This window comes from Ranitomeya imitator, chromosome 3 (genome assembly GCF_032444005.1).
Source record: "Ranitomeya imitator isolate aRanImi1 chromosome 3, aRanImi1.pri, whole genome shotgun sequence".
Lineage (NCBI taxonomy): Eukaryota > Metazoa > Chordata > Amphibia > Anura > Dendrobatidae > Ranitomeya > Ranitomeya imitator.
The window spans coordinates 840,031,411-840,044,670 of record NC_091284.1 but is presented as its reverse complement, the minus strand read 5'-3'; the positions used below and the strand labels follow the sequence as shown (position 1 = coordinate 840,044,670).

Below are 13,260 nucleotides of genomic sequence, written 5' to 3'. Positions count from 1 at the left end.
AAACTACACTGCATTAGGCCTTCAAATTGGGTATGGGGTGTAGAGAGAGGGTGTGTTACACTCCAAGGTGTTCCCCAGGTTGCCTTTCCTGAGCTTCGATCTTCCGGCTCTCGTTTAGTAGTTGTTGGAAACTACGCTGCATTAGGCCTTCAAATTGGGTATGGGGTGTAGCGAGAGGGTGTGTTACACTCCAAGGTGTTCCCCAGGTTGCCTTTCCTGAGCTTCGATCTTCCGGCTCTCGTTTAGTAGTTCTTGGAAACTACACTGCATTAGGCCTTCAAATTGGGTATGGGGTGTAGAGAGAGGGTGTGTTACACTCTAAGGTGTTCCCCAGGTTTCCTTGCCATTGCTTCGGTCTTCCGACTCTCGTTTAGTAGTTGTAGAAAAGTACACTGCATTAGGCCATACAAAATGGGTATGGGGTGGAGAGAGATGGTGTGTTACACTCCAAGGTGTTCCCCAGGTTGCCTTTCCTGAGCTTCTATCTTCAGGCTCTCATTAAATTGTGGTTAAATGGAACAACTGCATTTGGCGTACTAGTTGGTTTGGGGCCTACTATCGGTGTCTGCCACTCCTTGCTGTTCTCCTCCACTGAACAAAGCTGTGCCGCCTGTTTACTACGGTTGCCAATTTTGAACTGCATTTCGACTACTTACTGATTTGGCCCTACTCTCTGTGTCAGCCTCTCATTCCAGTTGTCCTCCACTGCAATGCCCCCTGGTTATTCCTGTGTTACCAATTTTGAACTGCATTTAGCCCACTTTCTTCTTTGGGCCTATATCTGTGTTTCCACTTCATCGTGCCCATTGCCCAGCCAGTGATAGATGAGTCTGCTGGTACATTGACCCATAACGCAACATTCCCCGTGCACGCTACACAACAACATTGTGACCCTGCTGAAAGTCAGGTTGCTCTTCCCGCATACCATACCACCTTACACGGGGACAAAGAGGAAGGTGCAGATGAAAGTGCAGGTTCCTTCATCAGGTGGGGGGAGGAATACTAGTTGGCGACGTCACTGGCACAGGGCCTCTCATAGTACGCAAAAGTGTTGCTGCCGGTGGGAGGCGCCCCCGCCGTGCAAACACACCGCTGTACTTTGAGGGGCCCTGTGCCAGTGCCAATGCCAACGAGTGGGCCCCCCCTGCTTGCTCAGGTTCACAGCACTTGCAAAGTTGAAATACTTACCTCTCCCTGCTCCACTGCCGTGACGTGGTCCAGATTTCCTGGGCCCACTAATTACTTGAACCAGCCCTACCCCCCACAACTTTAGCCAAATGACCCCCAATTTCAAATGCCTTCCAATTATTATAAGGTAAATTACGCTTGACAAGCTTCATTAAGAAGAATGGATGGTTTTGACATTAAAATGGCCACTCTAGGTGTTTTCCTGGCCCCCACTCACTGCCGACTATGCTGCCCCATTGACTTGCATTGGGTTTCGTGTTTCGGTCGATCCCGACTTTACGTCATAATCGGCCGATTTCACTCGACCCGACTTTGGACATAGTCGGGTTTCGCAAAACCCGGCTCGACTCTAAAAAGGTCAAGGTCGCTCAACTCTACTTGGTAGGATAGAGGAGCCTGATGTGGAAAGAGGATTCCGAAGAGGATGGAGGGGACTGAAAGGGATGGCGAGGTCTGGAGGAGAAAGAAGAATATGGAGTGGTGCAGAGGAGTGAGGAGGTAACAGAGGAATCAGGAGTGGACTGAGGGGCCTGAAAGAGACAAGGAGGTCTGAAGGAGGACAATATGGAGTGGGACAAACAGATTTCAGTAGAATGTAGGAGTCTGGAGGGGAAAGAGGATTCCGAAGAGGATGGAGTGGTCTGAAAAGGAAAGCAAGATCTTGAGGAGACAGAAGAATATGGAGTGGTGCAGAGGACTCAGGAGGGGACAGAGATCAATAGATGACGAGCTGGTGCTGTAACATAAGGTGTGGTCTCATATCATTGATCAGTGATGTCATCACCGGGTGTCAGGGCTCACAACCTCGTAGACATTATGTACAGGCTGGTAGTCAGCAGTAATAGACATGTCATGTCCCAATGCTTTGGAACACGCCATGGACCGCACATCCAAAAATCACACATTGATCTATTGCGGCTCAGCAAAAATGTACAAAACTGAACACGAGGTTCTTAGTTTCCCGTTCTGATCAGACTGTATGAAGTCACTGCCACGTAGCGCTGAACCCATCAGTGGGACCCTAACTTCTTAGAACCTTAAGGGTGCGGCACCGTGCACCAACCACGGCCGTGGTGACAGTGATGTGATAGCGATTTCACGCAGTCGTATCACAATGGTGACTAAGAACCTCGTGTTCAGTTTTGTACATTTTCTCCAGATTTAGATCCGGCCGGCCCACGTCTTCTCTACAGCACTGCCTTAGACATATCGTGTGATCACCGTGTGGTTGTCTCTGGGATGTACAGTTGGGTGGAGATCTTGGCTTTCTCTACAGCAGCATGTGCACACTGTGCCCGCCGGCGGTGGTGTGTGGGTGATGAGGGCTCTTGGCTGGCGCTCAGCTGGCACAGGGTCAGTTTCCTCCTTGTGATCGGCTGTAATGTCCGTTCCCATCAGTTAATATTCAGCTGCTTCCTCTTTCTCTATCTCTGAGCTCCGCACATCTCACATCTATTGTTCTCCGTACAGACCCTTCAGCCTCCGCAGTCTCGGGCCGAGCTCTTCGTCTCATCGGTCACTGTGGATCCTGGACCTGACATCTCGGAGGTTTGATGTCCAACGTCTTCAGTAATTTCTTATCCAGACGACCGAAGATCTACTCAACACCTGGGCGAAATGTCTGAAAAACACGGGTGACCGAATGTGGAGGAAATAGCGTAGCGGAGAGGTGACGGAGGCGGACAGGAACCCAAAAAGTAAATAGGTGAGAAGTAACGAGAAAGGCTTATAAAAACTGTCGCACCTATATTGTACACAGAGGATGCCCAGCTTATATCGGCTGTACATACTGTATATAATTATATACAGGAGATACCTAGGTTATAACGGCTATAAATATATAGTTATATACAGGGGATGCCCAGGTTATACGGGCTGTACATACAGTATATAATTATATACATGAGATGCCCAGGTTATACCGGCTGTACGTATATCATTACATACAGGAGATGTCCAGGTTATACCAGCTGTACATATATCATTATATATTGGAAATTCCTAGGTTATACCAGCTGTACATACATCATTATATACAGGAGATTCCCAGGTTATACCGGCTGAACATATATAATTATATAATGGAAATGCCTAGGTTATATCAGCTGTACATAATTAATTATATCATGGAGATGCCCAGGTTATATCAGCTGTACATATATAAGTACATGATACTAGTGTATCAGTTTGTTTACACCAGTGATGGACAATTTTCCCCACCAGTCCTCGGTTTGGTTTATGACATGTCATCATTATCGGTAATGCCTTCTTTGGTTCCTAACATTATACAATGTTACAGAGGATCCTACTGACCATCAGATCCTTCTCTACTCATCTGTTTTGGACCTTATTTTCTCATTGCAGAAGATGCATCGGCTATAACCTCACCCAGGACATGTCGCCCATTGCTCAGGTCAACTGCAGCAACTCCAGTGATTTCCTCCTTAGTGGGATCCCGTCTTTTGACGACTACAACTTCTGGATGGGCTTTCCTCTCATCTCTATGTACCTTGTTGCAGTTATGGGGAATGTCTCAATTCTTTACATCATCAAGGTGGATCCGGAGCTTCATGAACCCATGTACATCTTCCTCTTCATGTTGTCAATGATAGACCTGTTGACAGCCACTACAACCATGCCGAGAATGCTGGGGATCTTCTGGATGGACAACAGAGTGATTGCCTTCGATATGTGTCTTACCCAGATGTTTTTCATCCATTTCTTGTCTGCACTGGAGTCGGGAATCTTGGTGGCTATGGCTGTAGATCGCTATGTGGCTATCTGTCACCCTCTACGATACTCGTCTATTTTAACTCTTGAGAAAATTGGTAAGATGTCGGCAATGATTGTGGGAAGAGGGACTCTGGTTATGGTTCCCATCCCTTTCATCATCAAGAGGCTTCCACAGTGGAAGGGTAACCTCCTGACTCACTCCTTCTGCCTGCACCAAGAAGTGATGAACCTGGCTTGTGGAGACATCAGGGTCAATGTTATCTATGGGCTCTTCGTCATCCTCTCCGTCATGGGCATAGACTCGCTCTTCATCTCCTTTTCGTACTTTCTGATCATTAAGGCGGTGCTAGGGCTGATAGAAGAAGACAGCACAAAGGCTTTCAGCACGTGTGCTGCCCACATATGTGCCGTCCTCGTGTACTACATCCCCTTAATCGGACTGTCTGTCGTACACAGGTTCAAATCCAACACAACTCCTGCCCTCCATATTCTCTTTGGGAATGTATATCTTTTGCTCCCACCTGTGATTAACCCCTTAATTTATGGGATTAAAACCAAGCAGATCCGCAACAGACTTAAGAAAATTTATAGTAAAATTATCCATCAGGAAAAAAATGCCATGATCATCTGATGTAAGCATGGCCGAACCTTGATCATGGACCTCCTTGGAAGATGTACTGACATCGAGAGGTGGACAATAATCCTGGTGATCATTTAAGATGTTTGAGATGTTATTATAGCCCATTAATAATGGGTCAGGAAAGGGAGACTCTTCCAAAAAATGGCACTAATTACCTCCATAGAATGTTCAAAAGAGAGTAAAGTCCCACCACCTTCAATAAGTGTCACCCAACCCTCATCATCTGTTAGGGGAAAGTCAGAAGACCCATATGAAGTATGTTTAGCCAGTTCCACCAAAATCGTCAGGCTTGGCCAACTTTGCTTTTATTTGTGAGGGCACCTTAAGTCACAAACATCATTGATCACCTGCAGGGTCTTCAGTGAGGCTTGGTGGGACTAGAGGTCTTGTCATTTAAAATGAAACAGACAATTTATTCTTTATTTTGTAAGAAATTTTGTAGCTATTGAATTTGCATCTCAAGGTCAAAATATTATGACAGAAGATTCAATTTCTTACATCACTCCCAAGTTTCCCTGACTTCTAAGTTTATAGGGCATATTATTAAGTTTACCTAACCTTCTTACCTTGGGGACATTCACTTCCTCCATCTATTACAGATGAATATGGAAAAGGTGGCTTTGTATGCTGAAGACCCTCTTTGATAAAGAGTGGGTCGTCAGCATTGTGGGTGCGGTTTTGTTTTCCAGATGGCCACCTCTCCAACGCCGCACTTTGATATAATTATCGGAAACGTTGCTAGTGGAGTCCAAGTAGATCTTGAAGGCTCTAGAGAAGGTGCCCCCTGTTCCCTTCACATTATCTGGTCCAGGTACAGGAGGAATCTTATAAGACGACTTTTAAATCTTACATTTAGGAGTTGCATAAATTTAGTGGGGAGAGTTGTAAATGTGTCAGATGTAGAGGAACCAAGACAATAAAGTGGTGATCTTCTTCTAGTCTGTTATTATCTGTCTCCAATGAGTCTAGAATAACATCAGATCACCATTGTTATAGATCAGGATCTGCTCTTCTTCATCCAATGAGTAGAAACAACTAGCTGGACCACAATGGGGTATTATTCCAAATTACCAGATCTCCGAATCATAGGACACCAGGTAATGCCACGAGCGCAGAGCAGAGAAGACTAAGACATTAGAGGGATCTGCTCAATTACTAGACGTTGGATTGCCCAAGTCCACAGGATCCTTAAAGGATCACCGCTCCAGCACTAATCATCAATGTCTGTGTATATATAGTATATCCTGTGTTATCTACTGTATATAGAGGTCAATGTACAGGAGGAGGAGGAGGTGAGCTGTGAGGAACAGGTACATTGGCTCTTGACTGACAGGTAATTAGTATCTTTTTATCTCTACAGAAGGTCCTCATTAATAAGCTGTCCTCCATGACTGGCCCATCTGACACTCGCCCTTTGCATGATGTATAATGGGATGTTATCTCTGAGGGTGCCAGGAGGACAGGAGTGATGGGAGAGTCACATGAAATGTCAGGAGCATGAAGGGGTCTGTAACAATGAGGAATGGTCGGATGATTTTGTGAAGAGGATGAGGCGTCCGCAGTGCACCTTGCAGCTCAGCCGTGGTTTGGGAATTGGAAAACAGAAAAACAAAAATGCATAGAACGTCACCAACATTGTGTCAATGGTGAATGTATATTTAGGAAGGAAACACTCCACAACACTGATACAATGTTTCACTTTATCTTTGGGGGATTTTGTGTCGTGTAGGGTTGAGCGACTTTTGTGTTTATAGGATCGGGTCGGATTTCACGAAACCCGACTTTTTCAAAAGTCGGGTCGAGTGAAATAGGCCAATCCTATAGAGAAGTCGGGGTCGGGGTCGGCCGAAACACGAAACCCAATGCAGTGCATTGGGTTTCTAATGGTTCCCAGGGTCTGAAGGAGAGGAAACTCTCCTTCAGGCCCTGTGATCCATATTAATGTGTAAAATCAAGAATTAAAATAAAAAATATTGCTATACTTACCCTCGGACGCGCCCTGGTTGTAACCGGGAGCCTTCCTTCCTAAGAATCAGCGCTTGAAGGACCTTTCGATGACGTCGCGGCTTGTGATTGGTCGCGTGACGCCCATGTGACCGCTCACGCGAGCAATCACAAGCCGCGACATCATCGAAAGGTCCTTCAAGCGCTGATTCTTAGGAAGGAAGGCTCCCGGTTACAACCAGGGCGCGTCCGAGGGTGAGTATAGCAATATTTTTTATTTTTGTTCTTTATTTTACACTTAAATCTGAATTCCGATACCGATTCCCGACATCTTAAACATATCGGGAATCGGTATCGGAATTCCGATTCCAGTTCAGAAGATCGCCGACTTCATGGCCGACCCCACACAGGGGTCGGGTCGGGTTTCATGAAACCCGACTTTGCCAAAAGTCGGCGACTTCTGAAAATGGCCGACCCGTTTCGCTCAACCCTAGTGTCGTGGAATTAATTAGGGCCCTGAGCCATCATTAATATAACACCAGGGCGACTAATTACTAATACAATGGGGGAAATAAGTATTTGATCCCTTGCTGATTTTGTGAGTTTGCGCACTGACAAAGACAGTCTATAATTTTAAGTGTAGGTTAATTTTAACATTGAGAGATAGAATATCAAAAATAAAATCCAGAAAATCACATTGTATAAATTATATACATTTATTTGCATTTTGCAATGAGAAATAAGTATTTGATCCCTCTGGCAAACAAGGCTTAATACTTGGTGGTAAAACCCTTGTTGGCAAGCCCAGCAGTAAGATGTTTTTTGCAGTTGATGATGAGGTTTGCGCACATGTCGGGAGGAATTTCGGTCCACTCCTCTTTGCAGATAATCTCTGTATCATTAAGATTTTGAGGCTGTCGCTTGGTAATGCACAGCTTCAACTCCCTCCATAAGTTTTCTATGGGATGAAGGTCTGGAGACTGGCTAGGCCACTCCATGACCTTAATGCGCTTCTTCTTGAGCCACTTCTTTGTTGCCTTGACTGTATATTTTGAGTCATTGTCTTGCTGGAAGACCCAGACACGACCCATTTTTAATATCCGGGCGGAGGGAAGGAGGTCGTCACTCAGGACTTTACGGTACATGGCCCCATCCAGATTCCCACTGATGAGGTGAAGTAGTCCTGTGCCCTTAACAGAGAAACACCCCCAAAACATAATATTTCCACCTTCATGATTGACAGTGGGGATGGTGGTGTTCTTTGGGTCACAGGCAGCATTTCTCTTCCTCCAAACACGGCGAGTTGATTTAATGCCAAAGACCTCAATTTTTTTCTCTTCTGACCACAGCACCTTCTCCCAATCTCTCACAGAATCGTCCAGGTGTTCATTGGTAAACTTCAGACGGGCCGCACATGTGCCTTCTTGAGCAGGGGGACCTTGCGGATGCTGCAGGATTTTAAACCTTTACGGTGTAATGTGTTACCAATGGTTTTCTTGGTGACTGTGGTCCCCGCTGCCTTGAGATCATTAACAAGTCCCCCCCCGTGTCGTTTTAGGCTGATCTCTCACCTTCCTCATGATCAAGGATACCCCAGGAGGTGAGATTTTGCATAGTGCCCCAGATCGATGTCGATTGACAGTCATTTTGTATTTCTTCTAATGTCTTACTATTGCACCAACAGTTGTCTCCTTCTCACCCAGCACCTTACTTATGGCTTTGCAGCTCATTCCAGCTTTGTGCAGGTCTATAATCTCTTCCCTGACATCCTTATAAAGCTCTTTGGTCTTGCCCATGTTGTAGAGGTTAGTGTCTGACTGATTGAGTCTGTGGACAGGAGTCTTTTATAAAGGTGACTATGTAAGGGTACCGTCACACAGTGGCATTTTGATCACTACGACGGCACGATCCGTGACGCTCCAGCATCGTAACAATATCGCTCCAGCGTCGTAGACTGCTGTCACACTTTGCAATGTACGACGCTGGAGCGATAATTTCATGACGTATGTGCGATGTAGAAGCTGTTGGTTACTATGCGCACATCGTATACAATATCGTGCACACCTTTGTTACACCATGCGATCATGCCGCCACAGCGGGACCCTAGACGACAAAAGAAAGTTTCAAACGATCTGCTACGACGTACGATTCTCAGCAGGGTCCCTGATCGCAGGAGCGTGTCAGACACAGCGAGATCGCTGGAACGTCACGGATATATCGCTGGAACGTCACAAATCGTGCCGTCGTAGCGATCAAAATGCCACTGTGTGACGGTACCCTAAGACAGCTGTCTTTAATCCAATTATCGAGTTGATTAGGAGCGTCTACTGGTCTGTAGGAGCCAGAACTCTAAATGGTTGGTAGAGGATCAAATACTTATTTCTCACTGTAAAATGCAAATAAATTTATATAATTTATACAATGTGATTTTTTGCATTTATTTTTGATATTCTATCTCTCAATGTTAAAATGAACCTACTCTTAAAATGATAAGACTGTTCATGTCTTTGTCAGTGGGCAAACTTACAAAATCAGCAAGGGATCAAATACTTATTTTCCCCAAAGTATATTCACACTATAATCCGCACATGTTCCCGATATAAGGATCATGTGTCATTAAACTATTACTTTCTTAGAAAAACAAACACAAGCTTCACACCTCTGTGAAATCTCAGTCTCTGCTTGTTTCTACCCCTTTCCTCATGGCAGATGTTCCTTTTCTACTCCTCTTTGTCCCATCCTCCCGGACAGCTGATTGTCTTCTCTACCTTCTTCTTCCATTAAGCTGATATGTTATCCCCAAACCAACCTCTAATCGCAGCTCCTCATCGCCACCTCCCTGTTCCCCAAACCAACCTCTAATCGCAGCTCCTCATCGCCACCTCCCTGTTCCCCAAACCAACCTCTAATCGCAGCTCCTCCTCTCCACCTCCCTGTTCCCCAAACCAACCTCTAATCGGAGCTCCTCATCGCCACCTCCCTGTTCCCCAAACCAACCTTTAATCGCAGCTCCTCATCACCACCTCCCTGTTCCCCAAACCAACCTCTAATCGGAGCTCCTCATCGCCACCTCCCTATTCCCCAAACCAACCTCTAATCGCAACTCCTCATCTCCACCTCCCTGTTCCCCAAACCAACCTCTAATCGGAGCTCCTCATCGCCACCTCCCTGTTCCCCAAACCAACCTCTAATCGCAGCTCCTCATCTCCACCTCCCTGTTCCCCAAACCAACCTCTAATCGCAGCTCCTCATCACCACCTCCCTGTTCCTCAAACCAACCTCTAATCGCAACTCCTCATCTCCACCTCCCTGTTCCCCAAACCAACCTCTAATCGCAGCTCCTCATCGCCACCTCCCTGTTCCCCAAACCAACCTCTAATCGCAGCTCCTCATCTCCACCTCCCTGTTCCCCAAACCAACCTCTAATAGCAGCTCCTCATCTCCACCTCCCTGTTCCCCAAACCAACCTCTAATCGCAGCTCCTCATCTCCACCTCCCTGTTCCCCAAACCAACCTCTAATCGCAGCTCCTCATCGCCACCTCCCTGTTCCCCAAACCAACCTCTAATCGCAACTCCTCATCTCCACCTCCCTGTTCCTCAAACCATCCTCTAATCGCAGCTCCTCATCGCCACCTCCCTGTTCCCCAAACCAACCTCTAATCGCAGCTCCTCATCTCCACCTCCCTGTTCCCCAAACCAACCTCTAATAGCAGCTCCTCATCTCCACCTCCCTGTTCCCCAAACCAACCTCTAATCGCAGCTCCTCATCTCCACCTCCCTGTTCCCCAAACAAACCTCTAATCACAGCTCCTCATCGCCACCTCCCTGTTCCCCAAACCAACCTCTAATCGCAGCTCCTCATCGCCACCTCCCTGTTCCCCATCCTAACCTCTAATCGCAGCTCCTAATCTCCACCTCCCTGTTCCCCAACCTAACCTCTAATCGCAGCTCCTCATCTCCACCTCCCTGTTCCCCAACCTAACCTTTAATTGCAGCTCTGTTATGAAAGGCAATTCAGTACTACAATGGACATAGCGGTCAGAGCACATACAGTGATCTGACAATAACCCAAAATCATAGAACGAGCTCTGAGACGTGGGAACTCTGCAGACTGCAATCCCTAATCCTCTCCAAACAACACTAGAGGCAGCCGTGGATTGCGCCTAACTCTGCCTATGCAACTCGGCACAGCCTGAGAAACTAACTAGCCTGAAGATAGAAAATAAGCCTACCTTGCCGCAGAGAAATACCCCAAAGGAAAAGGCAGCCCCCCACATATAATGACTGTGAGTTAAGATGAAAAGACAAAAGTAGAGATGAAATAGATTCAGCAAAGTGAGGCCCGACTTTCTTAACAGATCGAGGATAGAAAAGGTAACTTTGCGGTCTACACAAAACCCTAAAGAAAACCACGCAAAGGGGGCAAAAAGACCCTCCGTACCGAACTAACGGCACGGAGGTACACCCTTTGCGTCCCAGAGCTTCCAGCAACAAATTAGACAAGCTGGACAGAAAAAATAGCAAACAAATAGCAAAGAAGAACGTAGCTATGCAGAGCAGCAGGCCACAGGAATGATCCAGGGAAAAGCAAGTCCAACACTGGAACATTGACAGGAAGCCAGGATCAAAGCATTAGGTGGAGTTAAGTAGAGAAGCACCTAACGACCTCACCAGATCACCTGAGGGAGGAAACTCAGAAGCCGCAGTACCACTTCCCTCCACCAACAGAAGCTCACAGAGAGAATCAGCCGAAGTACCACTTGTGACCACAGGAGGGAGCTCTGCCACAGAATTCACAACACAGCTCCTCATCTCCACCTCCCTGTTCCCCAACCTAACCTCTAATCGCAGCTCCTCATCTCCACCTCCCTGTTCCCCAAACCAACCTCTAATCGAAGCTTCTCATCCCCACCTCCCTCTTCCCCAAACCAACCTCTAATCACAGCTCCTCATCTCCACCTCCCTGTTCCTCAAACCAACCTCTAATCGCAGCTCCTCATCTCCACCTCCCTGTTCCCCAAACCAACCTCTAATCGCAGCTCCTCATCGCCACCTCCCTGTTCCCCAAACCAACCTCTAATCACAGCTCCTCATCGCCACCTCCCTGTACACAATCATGTTTTTCCACCTCTTCCTCTTGGCAGCTGTTGTTTTTCTTTACCTACTCCATGACAACTGCTCGTCTTACCATCTCCTCCTCCATGAGAGCTGCTACTTCCTGTCTGTCCCCTCCTTCATACCTACCTATCTCTCTATAGAGAGGAAGAGGACTAGAACTCCAGTGTGGCACTACGACATGTTAAGCATTAGTCTCCGCAAGCAGAACCGTTACCACTTGGATCCCGGTCAGATTCCTCATCCCCACCAGATCTCACACTTTGCACTGACGAGGGGCAGTACCCCAAAACACCGTGTCTGCAAATTGAGATTCTGGTTTTGGCTTTTATCCTGAGTCATGTGACAAGGCTCCTTAAAGGGTCAACATTAACTTTAGGATTGCTACTTCCTAAAGGTGGTGCTAGAGTTGTAGTCCTCTCCCTCTCTGAAGAGACAATTTGCTAACTACTACTCCTAATCTTCCTGATTGTTGATCCTCTCACGACTGTTGCCCTCCTCCTTCCTGTTGCTCCTCTCCTTTTTTCTCTTCCTCACTGTTGCCCTCCTCTTTCCTGGATGGTGTTATTCTCATCCTCTCTTCTTCTCTGTTGCACTCCTCTTTTCTGCCAGTTGCGCCTCTCCTCTTTTCTCTTCCTCATTGTTGCACTTCTCTTTCCTGGCTGATGCTCCTCTCCTCTGTTTTCTTCCTCACTGTTGCGCTCCTCTTTTCTAACTTGTACTCCTCTCATCCTCTCTTTCTCACTGTTGCACTCCACTTGTATGGCTTTTACTCCTCTCCTCCTCTCTTCCTCACTGCTGCACTCCTCTTTTCTAACTTGTACTCCTCTCATCCTTTCTTTCTCACTGTTGCACTCCACTTTTATGGCTTTTACTCCTCTCTTCCTCACTGCTGCTCTCCTCTTTTCTGACTGCTACTCCTCTCATCCTCTCTTCTTTACTGTTGCAATCCTCTTTTCTGGCTGCAACTCCTCTCATTTTCTCTTCCTCACTGTTGCATTCCCCTTTCCTGGCTGTTGCTCCTCTCTTTCTCACTGCTGCACTCCTCTTTTCAGGTTGTGGCTCCTCTCCTTCTCTCTTCCTCACTGCTGCACTTCTCTTTTGTGGCTGTTACTCCTCTCTTCCTCACTGTTGCACTCCTCCTTCCTGGCTGATACTCATCTCATCCTTTCTTCCTCACTATTGCACTCCTCTTTTCTGGATGTTACTCCTCCCCTCCTCACTGTTGACCTCCTCTTTCATGGCTGTTACTTCTCTCATCATCTCTTCCTCACTGCTGCACTCCTCTCTCCTTGCTGTTTCTCCTCTAATCCTCACTGTTGCATTCATCTTTCCTCTTCTTGTCCTTTCTTCTTCACTATTGCACTCCTCTTTCTTGGCTGCTGCTCCTCTCCCCGTCACTGCTGCACTCCTCTTTCCTGGCTGGAATTCTTCTCATCCTCTCTTCTTCTCTGTTGCACTCCTCTTTTCTTGCAGTTACTCCTCTCCTGTTTTCTCTTCCTCACTATTGCACCCCTCCTTCCAGGCTGTTACTCCTCTCATCCTCATTGTTACACTTCTCTTTCCTGGCGGTTGCTCCTCTCCTCCCCAGTCTTGCACTCCTCTTTCCTGGCTGTTTCTCCTCTCCTCCTCTCTTCTT

At 46.9% G+C, this 13,260-nt stretch overlaps 1 protein-coding gene across 1 annotated transcript; it reads left to right on the top strand.

Moving 5' to 3' along the window:
* Nucleotides 1-2,390: 2,390 nt before the first annotated feature.
* Nucleotides 2,391-6,200, top strand: LOC138671425 (olfactory receptor 51E1-like). The gene is made up of 3 exons (XM_069759591.1): nt 2,391-2,541; nt 2,659-2,893; nt 3,553-6,200. The coding sequence occupies exon 3, from the start codon at nt 3,584-3,586 to the stop codon at nt 4,550-4,552; it is 969 nt and encodes a 322-aa protein (XP_069615692.1). The 5' UTR covers nt 2,391-2,541; nt 2,659-2,893; nt 3,553-3,583; the 3' UTR covers nt 4,553-6,200.
* Nucleotides 6,201-13,260: the final 7,060 nt, after the last annotated feature.